The 16,311-nt window shown below is 33.9% G+C and overlaps 2 protein-coding genes across 2 annotated transcripts in view; both read left to right on the top strand.

The window, feature by feature from the left end:
* Window positions 1-16,311, top strand: part of LOC144977328 (allatostatin-A receptor-like) — a 184,512-nt gene that overhangs the window by 57,324 nt on the left and 110,877 nt on the right. The gene's annotated exons all lie outside the window — the stretch shown is intronic.
* Window positions 13,329-14,207, top strand: LOC144963471 (uncharacterized). Its single transcript, XM_078897552.1, has one exon. The coding sequence runs from the start codon at window positions 13,329-13,331 to the stop codon at window positions 14,205-14,207; it is 879 nt and encodes a 292-aa protein (XP_078753678.1).

Genomic DNA, 16,311 nt, shown 5'->3' with positions numbered 1-16,311 from the left:
TAGGTTGAGTTGGTAGTCTACTTTAAGCTGACATCACATCTTAATGTATTTATAGAGCAGAAAGCGATAGGAGCAGCCTGGGATCATAAGAACACTATTAAAAAGGTAAAAATGGAAGGTTTTGGATGGATACAGTACAAAAACTGGACGATTCTGGTGAAACCCTTCTTCAGCAAAACAATTAACAAAGAACATGGAAAGCAAATAATGTTGTGTACTCCTGGGCCCAATTTTATATAAGCGGGCTAGATTTAGTTCTTTAATAGTCTTGCTAGTCCTAAGCCTGAGCGGAGAAAGTGAAAAAAAAATCGTATTTTATGAACGTTTTCTAGTCTCTGACTAGCTGGGCTAGTGCGCGTTGTAAGGACGGTGATTAATTCGGTTATTTTGTGCTAGTAACATCAAGCTCTCTAATACACGATGGCAGGTAAGATACCAGCCTTTATACTTTCAACGCAAAAGACATCCAAAAAAGAATTAGCAACACTTTTGGTATAGATATATATTGTTCCGTTTCCTACTTGAACCTACTTTTGTCGTGATGAATCAAATCACGTGATATTGACAGTCGACTAATCAGACTACAATGATGTCCATGGTAGACTGTCAATTCTATATTATTTAGGCCGATGAAAGTTTCATTGAAACTCGAACAATTTGAACCAAAAAACAAACAAACAATCAAACAAACAAAACAAAACAGAAAGTGTGTTCTGATGAATCACATTATTTTAGTCAAATTACAAGGCCAGCAGAATAACGTTTGTCTCCACTATACTTTCTAATCGTTTCTATTTTTAAAGGTTGTTCTTTGAAGCCAGTCTTCCGACTTCGTGTCTCCGTGCACTCGTAGCCCATGAGTCCGATTAGATTCGGGTTTTTAAAATAAATGTGTACTTTCGACGATCTACAATTATCTTACAGTTCTTTTAAAGCCAGTGTCAATAGCAACTGGACACTTTCTGCCTCTGTCATTCGTAACCTACGCTATTTTCCTTTCGAATCGAAGCTCTCTCAATCTAAAAATAGCTGGTCGACGCTATGATGTATCCTTAGAAACTAGTCTCAGACTAAGCTTGAAGTCCGGCCTCAGAACTGACTAAAACTTGTCCAAATAAGTCCGAAGGTGCTGTAATTTTAGTCGAGTACTTGCTTGGTCAGCTCACATAAAATCCGATTTTTTCAAGTCCTCGACGAAAGTCAAAGACTAAGCACTAGTCAGCGTTTAGAAAAAACGAGCCCTGGTGGTTGGAGTATGAATGAAACTGACTCGTGATCATGAGATCCACCAACTTGTCGCCAGAAATTGTCCATATTAATTGTTAAAAGCTTTAAAATGCAGTTGGTAGAGAACACCATGCCTTGAAGTACGTATATACGATGAATAAGATGTATTTTTCTCGCTTTTTAAATATTTATGATCAACAAATCTGTAGTGAAAAATTATTTATGTATCGACTCGACCATTTGTTTGTATAGACAAGGTTTTGTACCTATAACATCCATACATCAATTTGATCTTTTCTTTTGTTTGTAGTAACTATTGAGATTTTACCTGTAAAAATAACAGGATATTTAAAGATCTTTTGAACTATGTAACCCGCAATGATTTGGATATGATTCGATATAATATATTATATTGAATAATACGCTCTCTACTCAAGATCTCTCATTTGTGTATCATCATGGGTAGATGATTTTGAAAAGTTCCAAATTGCCACTGAGATGAAATCGGGGCTTGCTTGGCCGATCAGTGCATACATAAAGGTTTTGTCACATTGACTCCCACGATAGCTGGTTTAATTCTTTTATTCTACTGTTTGACAATTGTTTGGCTGGTTGATAAATACACCATTCAATTCCATATTCTTGACAAAATATGATACCTATCTTCTGTAATCATTTATTTTCAAAATTTTAAGTCACGTTTCGCATGTGAACAGTAAAATGTCAGAATGTATACACATTGTTTTTTAATAAATGGTTTGTCGAACAAACTTTTATTTCTACATTCTAAGATGTGACAGTTCGTTCTATAAGCCGTTTACGTGATATTTTTGTTTAAATTTGTAACCATTTTTGAAATGGTTGGTTCGATTTTGGTGTATCAAGATGGTAAAAATGGCTGTCAACTGATATACAGTCGGGTCTCGATAACCATGGCCTCTCTTATCATGTGAATGGCTAATTGTAGAGCATGCTACTGTCCTTTCTAAAAGTAGTCGTCTGACAGCCCAAATATTACATTTCTCAAAAGTGAATATAAGAAGACCCAGCAATATTTTACTACCTTGTGACAAGGTAAGAAGATTGTCATTAAAAGTCCCATATTGGCATCACAGCTGGTCAGAAAGCGTTACCGGGCTCGTAAAAGCATTACAAAAACTGTTATTCAGATTATTACATTCATGTACATATTATTAGTAAGGAATACATAAGCAAAAGATGAGGATTATTGATTCCACGATATTTCTATCCGAGTCCGCTAAGCTTTTCGTTTATATTTGTGTAGTTGGTTCTCGTTACCCCTACCCCCCCCCCCCCCATGTGCAGCCTTCTTTGCATAATTCATCAATTGTCTTTTTTAGTATTCGGTTTCCAAGAAATAAAATAAATGGTTTACACTAATTTCTTGTTGACTTTCTCAAGGTACAACCTTGCCATTCCTATCTAATATACACACCGATGTCTTCTTGGCCTGATTTCTGTTGGAGTCGTCATGTACAAATATCTGCAAATATAATTTTTCTATAAATTTGAAGTTCTTTTATTGTCCGGAAAGCATGTGAAGTCTTGAAGTCATTACATATTGGCCAGAATGTTTCAAAGGGAAAAAAAGAGACATTGTAGATGTCGGCTTTTGGGCCAATCTACCAAGGAATGATATAACTTTATAAATAAAGGTCTATACTCAATGCCAAAACAGTGGAGGCAATATGGATGAAAGAAATAGAGAAAGAAGACAAGGGAAGAGATGAGAGAGCGAGAGACACAGACAGAGAGAGAGAGAGAGAGAGAGAGAGAGAGAGAAAGAGAGAGAAAGAGAGAGTATTACATAACATTATCTCTCACACTTTCTTCCCTTTCTTCCCCCCTCTCACTCTCTTCCCTTATCAGTCTATCTATCTATCTATCTATCTATCTATCTATCTATCTATCTATCTATCTATCTATCTATCTATCTATCTATCTATCTATCACATCTATCTATCACATCTATTTATTTATCTATCTTCTATCTATCTGTCTAGTAATCTATTTAATAATCTATCTATCTAAAAGTTGATTTGGGCAGACATTCAATACTTGCTAGTGGTGTCCTGGTATGAAGTCAATCACTGCCACTGTTCAATCCCTCTCCATAAGTATGACTTTATTCCAGCTTATTACATAGGCATGCCTTCTATATATAATAATAAATATTGTTGAAAGCTTTATACGAGTTCTCGACCACCCTGTTCCTGGAGACTTTGCTTCTATCCCTAAATGTGTGATGTTCCCCTTTATGGAACCGTATCGCTGTTTTGGTTTGGCATGGAACATTCGCCAAGGATACCCTGGCGGATCAGAATGTTGTCGTCGCGCTTGGAAGTCATAATGGCCTGGTCTTGTCACGTGGCTTGCATTGGTTATGAACAAATGAAGCTGAGATTCAAACCCAAAGACACTCAAACTTTGGCTCCTACTTTATACAAATCCAATAGGTACTCGTAAAAATGTAGTAATCTTTTTTTTGGGTGTAATCTGTGGAAGATACAAGTAAGAAAATGGTTCATTAACAAGATATCAATATTTTAAGCCATTAAAACCGAGCAACAGTGATTGCTTAGTTGGCAAAAAACAAAGAAACAAACAAAACAAACAAACAAACAAACAAAAAAGCCAAAAAAAAAACGCCACAAAAAACTCCCGAAGAAAAAACAAAACAACAACAAAACAAAACAAAAATGAAACAGAGACAAAAACAGATATATAAAAATAAACAAACAAAATAAAAACAACGTTGCCTCATTCATTATAGCCTAAAACTACAAATAAGAACTAGATACGTCACAATAAATGACGACGATCATCAAAAGAGATTAGAATTGTTAGAAGTGCTCAAGAAAATAAAGACCCCATTGGTTGTATTGTTGATTTCAACTTACTGTTCATTTTATTTTGTTGGTCATCGCAATGTATTGTATCGTTTTTTTTTTTGGTTTAAAAACATTATTATTTTTTGGTTCAGTGTCAGACTAGACTGAGTTAACAAAGGCTGCTGATTTATTCACTACAAAGATGTCGGCAATCGCCTGCTTGTCTATCATATCTTGAAGAGGGCATTGAACGGAGATCAGATTGGGCTGTCGACCTGTCTAGAAATGTCTTGAATATGCCCATCCATCTTCTTCATTCTAAATGGAGAATACTACGAACGCTACACTAATTTGTCGATAAATCCCTAATTACTATTAGATATTTCTACATTGCCACTCTTCCATCTTAGTAGCATAGCTAATGATGAACACTGAACATTAGTTGTGGACAGATTAATCACCTTTGTGCCTGATAATATAGACACACTTGCGAAGGATTTGAAAGGAATATAATTATAATAGTTATGCCAGGAAACTCAGATATAATTAGACTTCTTTAAGAAAAACATTGTGATTGTATTGTATTTCCCTAATTATTTAGCAATAAACGTTTTAGCCAATGTTTTAAGGAACAATATTGAATATTACGATATTGTATAGTAAAAGAATATTATATATATATATATATATATATATATATATATATATATATATATATATAATGTAAATTTTCACTCACATTTTTTGCCGAGACGACTCGTTTCTGTGTTTTTCTTTAATTCACACTTCTTCAGTCGGCATAATCCATTCTGTCATGTCCGTAGAAAACTCCAAACAGAATGGATTATGCCGACTGAAGAAGTGTGAATTAAAGGAAAAACACAGAAACGAGTCGTCTCGGCAAAAAATGTGAGTGAAAATTTACATTATATATTAGCTCTAACCACCATTATCGAGCACTTTCGTACCTACAAGTACCCACCAACACTCATAAAATATATATATATATATATATATATATATATATATATATATATATATAATATTTCAAGTATAATTATGATCAACTTCTCCAATATTGTTTCGAGCATTGGCTACTTCCTGATGAGAGCGAATGCTCGAAACAATATTGTAGAAGTTGATCATATTTATACTTGAAATATATTATAAATAGTTCCTTTTATCAAAAAGTTGAGCACTATTATTTCATTTTTTTTTGTTTTTATAATTTATATGTATATATATATATATATATATATATATATATATATATATATATATATATATATATATATTTATCAATATATTCACGAGGAGGGATTTTCCAACCCTACCAAGTCCTATCCAGATAGAAAGTGATCTCAAGCAATCCATTGGACGGTTTTGAGTCACCTAAGAACATAAATTGAAGTTTTAAAGCAATCGGGATATTGTTCCTTGGGGAAAAGAAGACAAGCATCTTGTTCTTTAATAAATAAATTTTAAAAAATTCTAGTTTTCTCTTGAACGATGAAAATACCACTTGAATGATAGAGCAATATTAACTAAACGTGCTCAAAGCACTTTATGATGGTTCCCCAGCCAACAGCAACTCTTAACATGTAGGATGATATATGACGCCTGTAAGGCGATTTGGAATCGTTTTTCGATGGAGGCAACAAGATTAACGGCGAGGTAATTATATTACATCTGGGTACGGTGAGAGAATATGAGTAAAGGCATTTTCCAAGTACGCAACTTTGCGCTGCTCAAAGCGGGACTCGTACCTCGGACTTACTGGTCCGAAAACGAGGGTCATACTGCAAGACCAAAAAGTGATGTTACATATACGAGTATATATATATCGCTATTATTACGCTTATCAATTCATTCCTCACTGAAAAGACTTTTAGCTCTTTAAAAGCGAGACTGATTTTAGTCCCAGATAACTTTTTTTTTTCTAATTACAACATGTATCTGGTGATGACTGCAAACCTTATCGGTTTATTAGGAGAGAGAAAACAGCGATGCGACTTGAGCTTCTGTAAAGTCCATGTCTGCTATCTGATTTCATTGCTTCATGAAATCGGCGATATGGCGTCGCATGAGAATAAAAGCGAACACCACCAGGATAGGAATAATGTGCGTAAAACGTCTTACCGCCAAATGCCAACACAACACACTGCTGGTGAAAAATTATATTATTTGAGCCCATTGTCAATCCAAAGTACTGAGATTACTCACATGACTGCCATAAGTCGATCAACAATCATTGCTGACCGACTTGTGGCAGTTATTATAACTATTATTATTTTAAAAAATTATAACAGTTATCACTCAATTTAAACAAACAGGAGTAAGCATGACGTCACTAGAACAAATCAAAGTCAATTCGAAGTCCAATTCTGTAGTAATGATAGAGTACTTTTTATAGTGGCTCAATGAATTAGTTATGAGAACTTAACGAACGCTCGAAAATCAACGAAAGCTACTAATAGCCTCGGGAGGTTAGAGGACCTTTAATTTGAGAGATTATGCAAACGATTACTATTTATTTAAGTTCACGACTAAATTATCGGTAAGTCGTCGACTTTGCCTTTTGGAAATCGCAGTTCTAATAAATTTTGATTAGTTATAGGGGGGAGAAAGTCTCCAATGAGACAGAGAGGTCGAAGAAGTAAGAGAGGATGATATATATATATATATATATATATATATATATATATATATATATATATATATATATATATATTTAGGGGCAGTGTAGCTGAGCGGTACTGTATTTGCTTCGTACCTGAAAGGTACCGAGTTCGATCACCCACCGCTGCTCTGTGTGGCCTTGATCAAGTCACCTCGCCTAGCTCAAATTGCGACGCTGCACTGCGGCTGACGCCTGGATTATTCTATTCTAGTCTTCCCTTGGAATAGACCCTAGTGACAAATTTCCCCTATGGGATGAAAAGGGGAATTTTATTTTATTTTTTTATTTTTAGAGAGAGAGAGAGAGAGAGAGAGAGAGAGAGAGAGAGAGAGAGAGATAGATAGATAGATAGATAGATAAAGAGAGAGAGAGAGAGAGAGAGAGAGAGAGAGAGAGAGAGAGAGAGAGAGAGAGAGAGAGAGAGAGTGAGGGGGGAAAAAGCGTTGGATTGGAGACGTTGAATGTATTTCATTACTTAGCAATCTAACCCAAATGTAGTCACCGCCATGTATAATTTTAACCAATTAATTGGATTCAATCATTAAATCAGCAATTTGCAACCATTCGCTAATAAAGATGGACAATAAAATCAAATTAATGATAAGACTTGACAGACAGCTTAGCTTGACCGACATTAATTGCATTCCAATTCCAAGCCTTAGGATCGGAACGTATGCATTTGGGAATAAGTTTAAAATTACAAAAATAAATGCTAAAGAATATTTTGATTTCTACACCTCCAATAATTTCAAGCTCTATTTATTTTTCTGATCAAGTTCTTTTAATTTTCTTGAAAATTTTCATTGGTGTCTGATGTCTTTGTTGGGAAGAGCAGTTCGTGAGGTCCCAGGTTTGAGAGATGAGGGTAGTTTAAATCGATCGATTTTTGAAAGACGAGTTTCCTAGCCAAATGTTTAGATACTTGTCTTTCCAGGATACGGCAATTAACTAGTTAAAACAAGGGAAATGCCATAGAATTGAATCCACACGGCACCAAACCAATATCTCTGCTTAGCTTGAAAGAGATCAGGCAAAGCACCGGCTCAATATACCTAACTACGTGAAAGGGACTGGAATGGAATACAACATTAATAAAGACGTATAGATAGAATGAAGTTAAAGTCACTCGGGTCTTTGTTATTGTTTTTTGCCATCCACGTTTATGAGTAATTGTCACTAAATTGTATTAACCAGACTTTAAACGTTCAAGGTTACACAGAGGTTTGTGTGTTGGTCCGTTATACTTCTGGATGGCAATGTTGTGAGCTTCTTAGCCAAGCGCACACTATCTATAGCTGTCACTCAAAACTTAACGCGAAACAGTAACTGCTTCTTGTCTGATTAAACACATTATTGTGAGATGAGATCGCCTCTCCAGAAACAGTTGTAAAGGCGCACATTGAAGATGGTCTACATTAATTTTTCAGACTTTTTGGCCATCATCAGTACCTTATGGAACTTGTCGTTGTTGTTGTTGCTGTGCTAGTAGTGAGAGTCGTAGAAGTGGAAGTAGAAGTAGTAGTAGTAGTAGTAATAGTATAGTAGTAGTAGTAGTAGTAGTAGTAGTAGTAGTAGTAGTAGTAGTAGTAGTGGTAGTAGTAGTAGTAGTAGTAGTAGTAGTAGTAGTAGTAGTAGTAGTAGTAGAGTACAATAAAAATAATGATAATAATGATAATAATAATAATAACAGCAGCAGCAGCAGCAGTATTAGTAGTGGTAGTTGTAGTGGTAGTCGTCGTAGTGGTAGTAGTTGTAGTATTAGTAGTATTAGTAGTAGTATTAGTAGTATTACTATTAGTAGTAGTAGTAGTAGTAGTAGTAGTAGCTGTTTTTATTGTTGTTGCTGTTGTTAAATTTTGAAGTGTTACCCGGTTTGTTTTAGTTGATTAATAAATACTACCATTCAGACAATTGTTGTAGATACTATTTCTTTTTCATGTTAAGCACTTCGTCACATTTACATTGTATCTACATTGTACATGCCACACAAAATCGTCAAATATTTCACCTAAAGCTAATGAAAAAAATCCACAACCTTGAGATAGACACGTTATGATACTTGCTTCTAATGTCTTTTGGTTTTCAATTCCATCTTTATCTTTCAGACAACTAATAAGTTATCAAGTAGTTTCATGGTTCCATCCCACTAAGTCGTGAGGCGGATTAACCGAAAACATTAATCTTTTAATGTTCACCTTATTATGTCTAGAGGAGGCAATAAAGAATGGTTTTTAATCAATAAAACTGCGACCCACTTTCTTTGGCTATTTTCAAACTGAATTTTAAGTTGAAATTACAGCCACTAAAACTATTTTTGTTTTGGAGTTTTTAGTTATTGGGGAAAACATTTTAATTATTAAAATCACAGTCCTAAATTTAATGGCAAACCATACCGTAAAAAAAATAACAGGCATACACAAAATGTTTTCGCTGAAAACACAGCAGACAGGGCTGAAGGGAAAGAAAACTTTTTTTTTAATCTATAAAATATATCATTGATGAGTAATGCTAAATATATTTTGAAATTATAATAGATTCTTGCACTCATATGTTTTTGTTTTTTTAATTTCGAACTTATACTCACTACAGCAAAAAAAACAAACAAACAAAAATACAGGAATGTATATAAGGATTCTCTTGGAATTCTGTCATCCTGTGTTGCTCTACGATTGGGCAGTTGATTCCAAAACAGGAATGCAAAAATTTTATGCGAAACACCACCTCAAAACAGCATTGAGTTGGGATGATGAAAATTGACTTTATAGCCAGACATACCGGACTTGTTTTTGTTTTATTAAGAATAAAGAATACAAAGTTTTAAATAATTTTTTAAATTTAATTTCCGGTCATTTTAGTGCAGTCAATTTCTTTTCTGACCTCTTCTGTGTCCACTCAGCAGTAATTGAGTAGCTGGATCTGTCAGGAGGCACTTTGCATGAGACTCGCGTCCTATCCAAAATGATAGCAAGAATTTATTGTTTCATGTATACGACAATTATATTATTTCTCACACCGATCACTCGGCCATTGGCGCTTTGTGGTGACTATTCAAGTGTTGACTGTTACTTACAAAGGAAGAGCGAGGGTGTAATAGATTCGTTGAAATCAAATTACTGCACAGCTGTAATCTTCATTAACAATAATGATTTATTTTGAGGGCAATTTCTTTTATCGAAATGCATACGTACTTTTATTATTATTAGACATATCCTGCGCAAGTCATCACTTCGTTATCATTGTTAACCAACCAGAAGGTTATTAGTTTTCATTAAAATCTCTATGATGAATTATAAAGTTTTTCCAATTATTTTGTTAGTTGGTTATGATGGCTTCGCCAGTAAATAACTATGGTAAACATTTACTCAATCACCTACCATCTACGACTGATGGTATGCGTTTAAGAAAAATACCCACCAGTGGTAGAGCATTCGCATCATACGCAAAAGAACTGGTTTTTCGATCCCATGGAGACCTTTCTCTTCTCTCCCTTCTTTCTCTTCCCGGTAGTGATTGGGTAGCTGGCTCTATTAGAACAGGCGAATTCGTTTATATTAGACTAGCGGTAGGAAACAAATAACTGTCCGTTAAACACCGCAAAAATTACGGGAAAAACGTCGCTCCATGGGCCATATGATTCTGAAGGACTAAACTGTATAAAAATCTCATCCTTGAGACTTCAATGCCAACTCAAGTTTAAGTATTTTATACACATTAGCGGCCAGTGAGATTTTTCATTAAATAAAGTAAAACATTTCTTGGTCGGGATGAAAAAAATATTTTTTTCACTAAACGACAGAATGACTGCTTGGATGAATTTTACATTTGCTATTGAGATGCATTAAATAGGGACTTGAACAGACTCGCGGCAATATTCTACTTGTGTCTTTACCCAAACTTTCCCAATCCCGCCTGCCCTGATTCAAATTATTATGTTATGTATTCTTTAAATGGGGCGCAATAAATTTACTTTTTTATATGAGCTTTTGTAAACCTATTAATTCATCTCTTATGGATCCAGTTGAAATATATTCAAACTATTTAATTTATAAATCATACCACGTAAATAATGATGATTTGCCATACATTTTAGGATAATTTGGCCGATGCGAAGAAATAACTCCAAAAGCTTTTTTCGTTTCTTACATTGTTCAAACACCGTGATTTATTTGCTTGTTTTTCATTTTATCCTCTTGCCAATTTTATAATTTTATTTCTTTTCTGGTACCTTTTATGTTTTCATGCGTAACCATGTACTTCATGTTAATCTATCTCCATCGATTTGTCAACCAGCATTTCCGGATAAATCCCATTGATTCAATTGCTTGCTCAAGTTCTTACATTAAGAGCAAAAGAAAATAAGCTGGCCGAGCAATATGGTGAATCACCCGGTTATAAAATTACGCGATATTGAGCGTGATCATGGAAATGTGGGTAACAGTGTTTGCTGTATCCTTATAACAGGGATTTTACAGACATGTCCCTGCTCGACTAAGGTTGTGAATGATGTTTGCAGGGAAGAAAAACTTTTATTCTCCCTCTTTTCATAAACAACAACGCATAATATTATGACGTTTATAAAGATAACAATTTGCACGTCAAACTGTCAAACGCCAGATTTAGCTAATATCAGCCATATTACAAGTCGTCGTATTATTAAATTCATATTTGAAATATCTCTCAGACGAATATAACGAGATGAAAATCCATTGAGAGTTAGGAGAAAAAAAAAGAATTCAAACACTCTTGAATTTTGCAAGCTCGTGTAAGAATTGGGACACGTCCGGCATTTCAAAAAGCAAGAATGCAAAAATTCCTATATTTCTACATGCACTTTTAAAATGTTGGTAAAAGGAACAAAAAGTGTCTTCTTTCATTTGTTGTATTTTCTGTTGGCTTTATAGTTTTCTATAGCCCATAACTCACTGGCTAATCAACAATTTGGTAGGCAAGAAAATGAAGCCGTTTAACTTTTTAAAACAAATACATTTTCTTGACAAGAACTGACTTTGGCTTATGTATCCCAACAAATTAGCTCAAAATTGATGCGTTCGAGCTAAGGAGAGTTAATGGTAAAACTCACTCGCTGTTTTTTTTTCACGCCATGAATACACTGAATTCAGAAAATCTGAAGTTTTTGTCAAAGCAAAAGCTGAAAATATATCCACCTAGGCAGCACCAACAATTAGAAACAGACACTGCAAACTGCTGCATTCTGCTTAAACACACATCTTTCTTTATTTTGGAAAGAAAACTTTGACTTAAATTACTGGTCGATTAAAATAACCCTAAACATGTTCAAGAATCTCAAACCTGATCTTGTTTAACGTCTAAGATTTGGGACGTTTAAGTTGGAAATCATTTCTACCGACAGATATTTGAAATAATTGATTCCTGATAACAAGTTGGATATACCTAATTTCAATCGACCGATATATCAAATAAATGGTTTTTGATCAAAATGAAAAGAAACATTGTTAACGCATCGTTATTGAAACAAAGTTTTATTATGATTTTCCATTTGGAAGATTAATACTTGTAGATGAAGGAGAAACACGTTTTAATGGCTCCTCTATCATTATATAATGATACCTAGTTATTCTTTGTCCGGTTTTATAGTTTTAAAAGATTTTTTGTTAAATGATGATTTTGTAGTCTTGATTTAGATATTACTAATACAATTTTATTCACTTAACTCTTAGATAATTTTGTAAATTATGGTTATTTTCGTATTACTTTTTGAAACAAACTTTTATATGATATCTTATTTAACTTAAAATGCGGGTTACATGCAGTGATAACTGCCTTTTATTAGAAAATCAATTATTAATACCTTTTTATTTCTAAACGAATCAATATATAACTGCTTTCACTGAGAGATCTAGGGAATGTTATTTTGTAATCGTTAGTACATTGCCTTTTGCATTTGAGCAGCTTAAACGCAAATTGTTTGAAGGAATGAACTCTCTCCTAGCCAATCATTTTCAGAATTTCCCCCATAATTTCACACCCACCCATCACAAAACAATATTTTTCTTAACAGTGTTCAGCAAAATGAGTTTTACAAAACAGTGTTAAGTTTTTGGCTATAAAAATGATTTTCTGTAATTTTTTGTGATGTACAAATGAAATCAGAATAATAAAATTGTTGATTGCATCGAATAGAATGTGACGATTTTCTTGTGGTTGGTAATGAGAGGGTTAAACGTTATGATTTAAATAAAAATCATATCGTCATTGACATTGAAAATAATCATATCGTTACTAAAACTACAGACAATAATTCGATTTGAATAATAAGAATCCAAGTGTTTTTTTTTTCTATATCTTTATTTTATCATAGATTCCAAAATAGGGTTGACATTTTTTAAAAAGAAAATGATTTTCAAAGGATACGTTGTCTGGTTTCTTTTATTGTAAAATTCATTTAAATATAATGACAAAAATATATAATGCTATTAGCCTCATATTATTTCACCGGAAATACTGAAGATATACGTGTCATCGAACCCGTTTCAGAAAGTAATTTTTTAAAGAAAATGTCATCAGCTTGAAAATATGAAAGGAAAATCATGATTGATTCTGTGAATTCATTGGAACTAGTGACAACCAATTTATATAAAGTCTTTAACAAGAACTTTACGGCTAAGAAACTTTCAAATTGTGGAGTTATGCACGTCACAATGAATGACTCTAGTGATCACCCGATAGCGAAGATAACGCCAATAATTTCAAACGATGTTTTCTACATCACTCAAATTATTTTACCAGTCTTTCTTTTCTGTATAACTTCTCTGTTCGGTATTGTTGTAAATATCCTTAACATCATTGTTTTTAAAAAGCATGGGCTTCAAGAGAGCATTATTTTTGGATTTTTTGCTTTGTCAATTTCTGATTTAATATTGGTAACTTGTCCCCTGCTAACCGCTGTATGTCAAGCTGCAGAAACCTTATATCCAGATGCACCCATCTACTTTATGGGTCTTCACTTCGTATCAACAGGAAATCTGAGAGAAATGGCATATTTTTACTCAAATATCTTGTCAGCCTTTCTTTCCATTGAAAGATGCTGCTGCGTCGTTTTACCATTCAAAGTAAAAAGCATATTCACCATTGAAAGATCTCGGGCAATTATAATCGTGTTTTTTGTATGCGTTATTTTGGCGTATGCTCCTGTTTTTCCAACTGCGCAAATTCGATGGACCACAAAGCCTAATTCAAATGGTAGTAGAATTTTAAATATCTGGTTTGCACCATACCGCCAAGTTGTCTATTCATTTTCTTTTTATATTGTTGGTGTTTTCACTCCCACGCTATCGTTATTTGTAGTAATTTGCACCACCGTCATTTTGGTATGGGGACTTCGAGCTTCGTCAAAATTTAGACTAAAGACGGCTGCAACAATAGGAAATAGACGGAGACAAAATATTCAAGCCGTGATACCCGCCTGACGAAAGTTATAGTTCTTTTAGGAATCATCCTTGCCATTTGTAACCTGCCGTACGTTATCTTTGTCTGCGCCATGTTCTTGGAACCAGAATTGGACTTTCACGCCGCATACCACAACACATACGTTATCCTTTACGAGTTATGTTATCTTCTAACTTCGATGAATGCATCAGCCAATATATTTGTGTATTACAAAAACAGCTCAAGGTACAAACAGATCTTCAAGGAGACCTTCGGGTTTCAAAGTAAAACATAAAGTAATGGTAATGGGGCTCGTTCAATTCGAATCCAGTTTTCCCTACGTCATAAACTGCACTGTGTTTTTATTTGGCATTATCACATATCACTATTTTTATAATCTATAATATCATTGATATTAAGATTAAGTAAGAAAACGTCAATAAAATGGAATTGTGATAAATTGAAATTACCTAAGTGTAGCTCTATTTATTGGTTTGACAGCCTATTGTTATGATCCTCTTGATGTTTTGGAAATACTCTCCAACAAACACATAACATCATTGCACCTTGCAATAGTGAGCCTATAAATTGGCTTCTGTCATTAGACTTGCAAAGGTTTAAACTTAGGATCTGATGCAACATTATAAGCAATTGATTTGGAATAGCCTGCTCTATATATCGAGTGGCAAAAGTCAAAGTTTTGAACAGAAGAGTGAGTCATTTTAGACAGTTCACTATCATGTAGCACCATATTAACTAACTTGTAAAATCATGAATATTATATATTGTTAAATTTCAATTAGTTTCTTCCCTTGATACTATGAAAGCGAATGTCTTTTTTATATTGCCACGTCTTGGTCATTGTAATTTTTATGAGGCCTCAAAACATGAACACCTGTCTTGAAATCCTAAAGGAACGCGCTTTGGAAAAGACATTTATATTTGCTTAACTGTTCCGTCAGAGAAAACAAAACTAAATAAAGCAACAACATTTATTAAAACGCATAAAAAGCTGCATTTGTCACCCATGAACATCAGAATTTACGTTTTCTGGTTGTCCGGAAGAAATAAACAGAGTAAAGCACGCATGTATATCTATATAATAAAGCCATGAGTAATCGATTTGTTATTGCAATAATCCCCCTTTCTGGAATTAATTCTATCGAAATTTACCTCCCAGCCTTAGATTGGATTTGCATGATTTACAAAAGAATAAATATTCAGTTTTCCGAGAAAGCTTTCGTGACATTGAATTGCACTGTTGCCTCAATTTCTTATTTCATCTAATTTGACGAAAATATTGTTTATGGACGGGGCAGGTCGTCTTCAATATCCATAAACAAATTACTTCTCGACCCGCCAGACAGCTGCTTGAATGCTTTCACTTGATTGGCTGTCGTAATTTATGGCGTTTGTGACAAATTGGGGATTTACCCAGGGGCTCTAAAACTGTCCGAAATTGAGAGATGAAATGGCGGACACAAGGTTAGAATATTATGTATATAAAACACAAGCAGTTCAATACACAACGTTACAAGTTTGCAGAACATAAAAAAAGAAAAGTATTGGAATATAAACAGTTTATAAATCATTTTCCACATAATTCAAAAAGGAAAAACGATTAATCACATTTAACGGATATATTTTGTATTGGTAATCATAATCCTATTTTAAAGAGCAAGAGAATTAGATCAGTAAAAATGGAACAAAAAATTAAAGAAAAAAAAAAAGAAAACAAAAGAAGAAACCCCCCCCCCCCAAATAATAATAATAAAAAAAAACAACAATCAAACAAAAAAAATACACACAAAAAATCCCCCCAAAACCACACACCAACCCCCCCCCCCCCCCCCCAAACAACAAAACAAACAGACAAACAAAAAAAAAAAAAAACAAGAACAAAAAACTAAATAAACAAAACAAAACAACTTTTTAGACTTTTGTTAAGAATTGCTCGCCTTAAATTTGCTAGGAGTTATCGTGGTTTCTGTTTCTTATGACAGGCAGACATTGTTGTTTTCTACCCGATGTGTACACATTTACAGGTCTGATAACGAACGCAATTATGGGCTTGATTTAGCATTGTTGTAATGGACAATAATTTGAGTTAGCTTGAGAGTATTTCTATTACAACAATGAGATCAA

Source organism: Berghia stephanieae, chromosome 1, assembly GCF_034508935.2.
Source record: "Berghia stephanieae isolate SIO BIC M18660-M18661 chromosome 1, UCSD_Bste_1.3, whole genome shotgun sequence".
NCBI lineage: Eukaryota > Metazoa > Mollusca > Gastropoda > Nudibranchia > Aeolidiidae > Berghia > Berghia stephanieae.
Note: the sequence above shows the minus strand (reverse complement) of the source record. Positions and strands in the feature narration are given on the sequence as shown.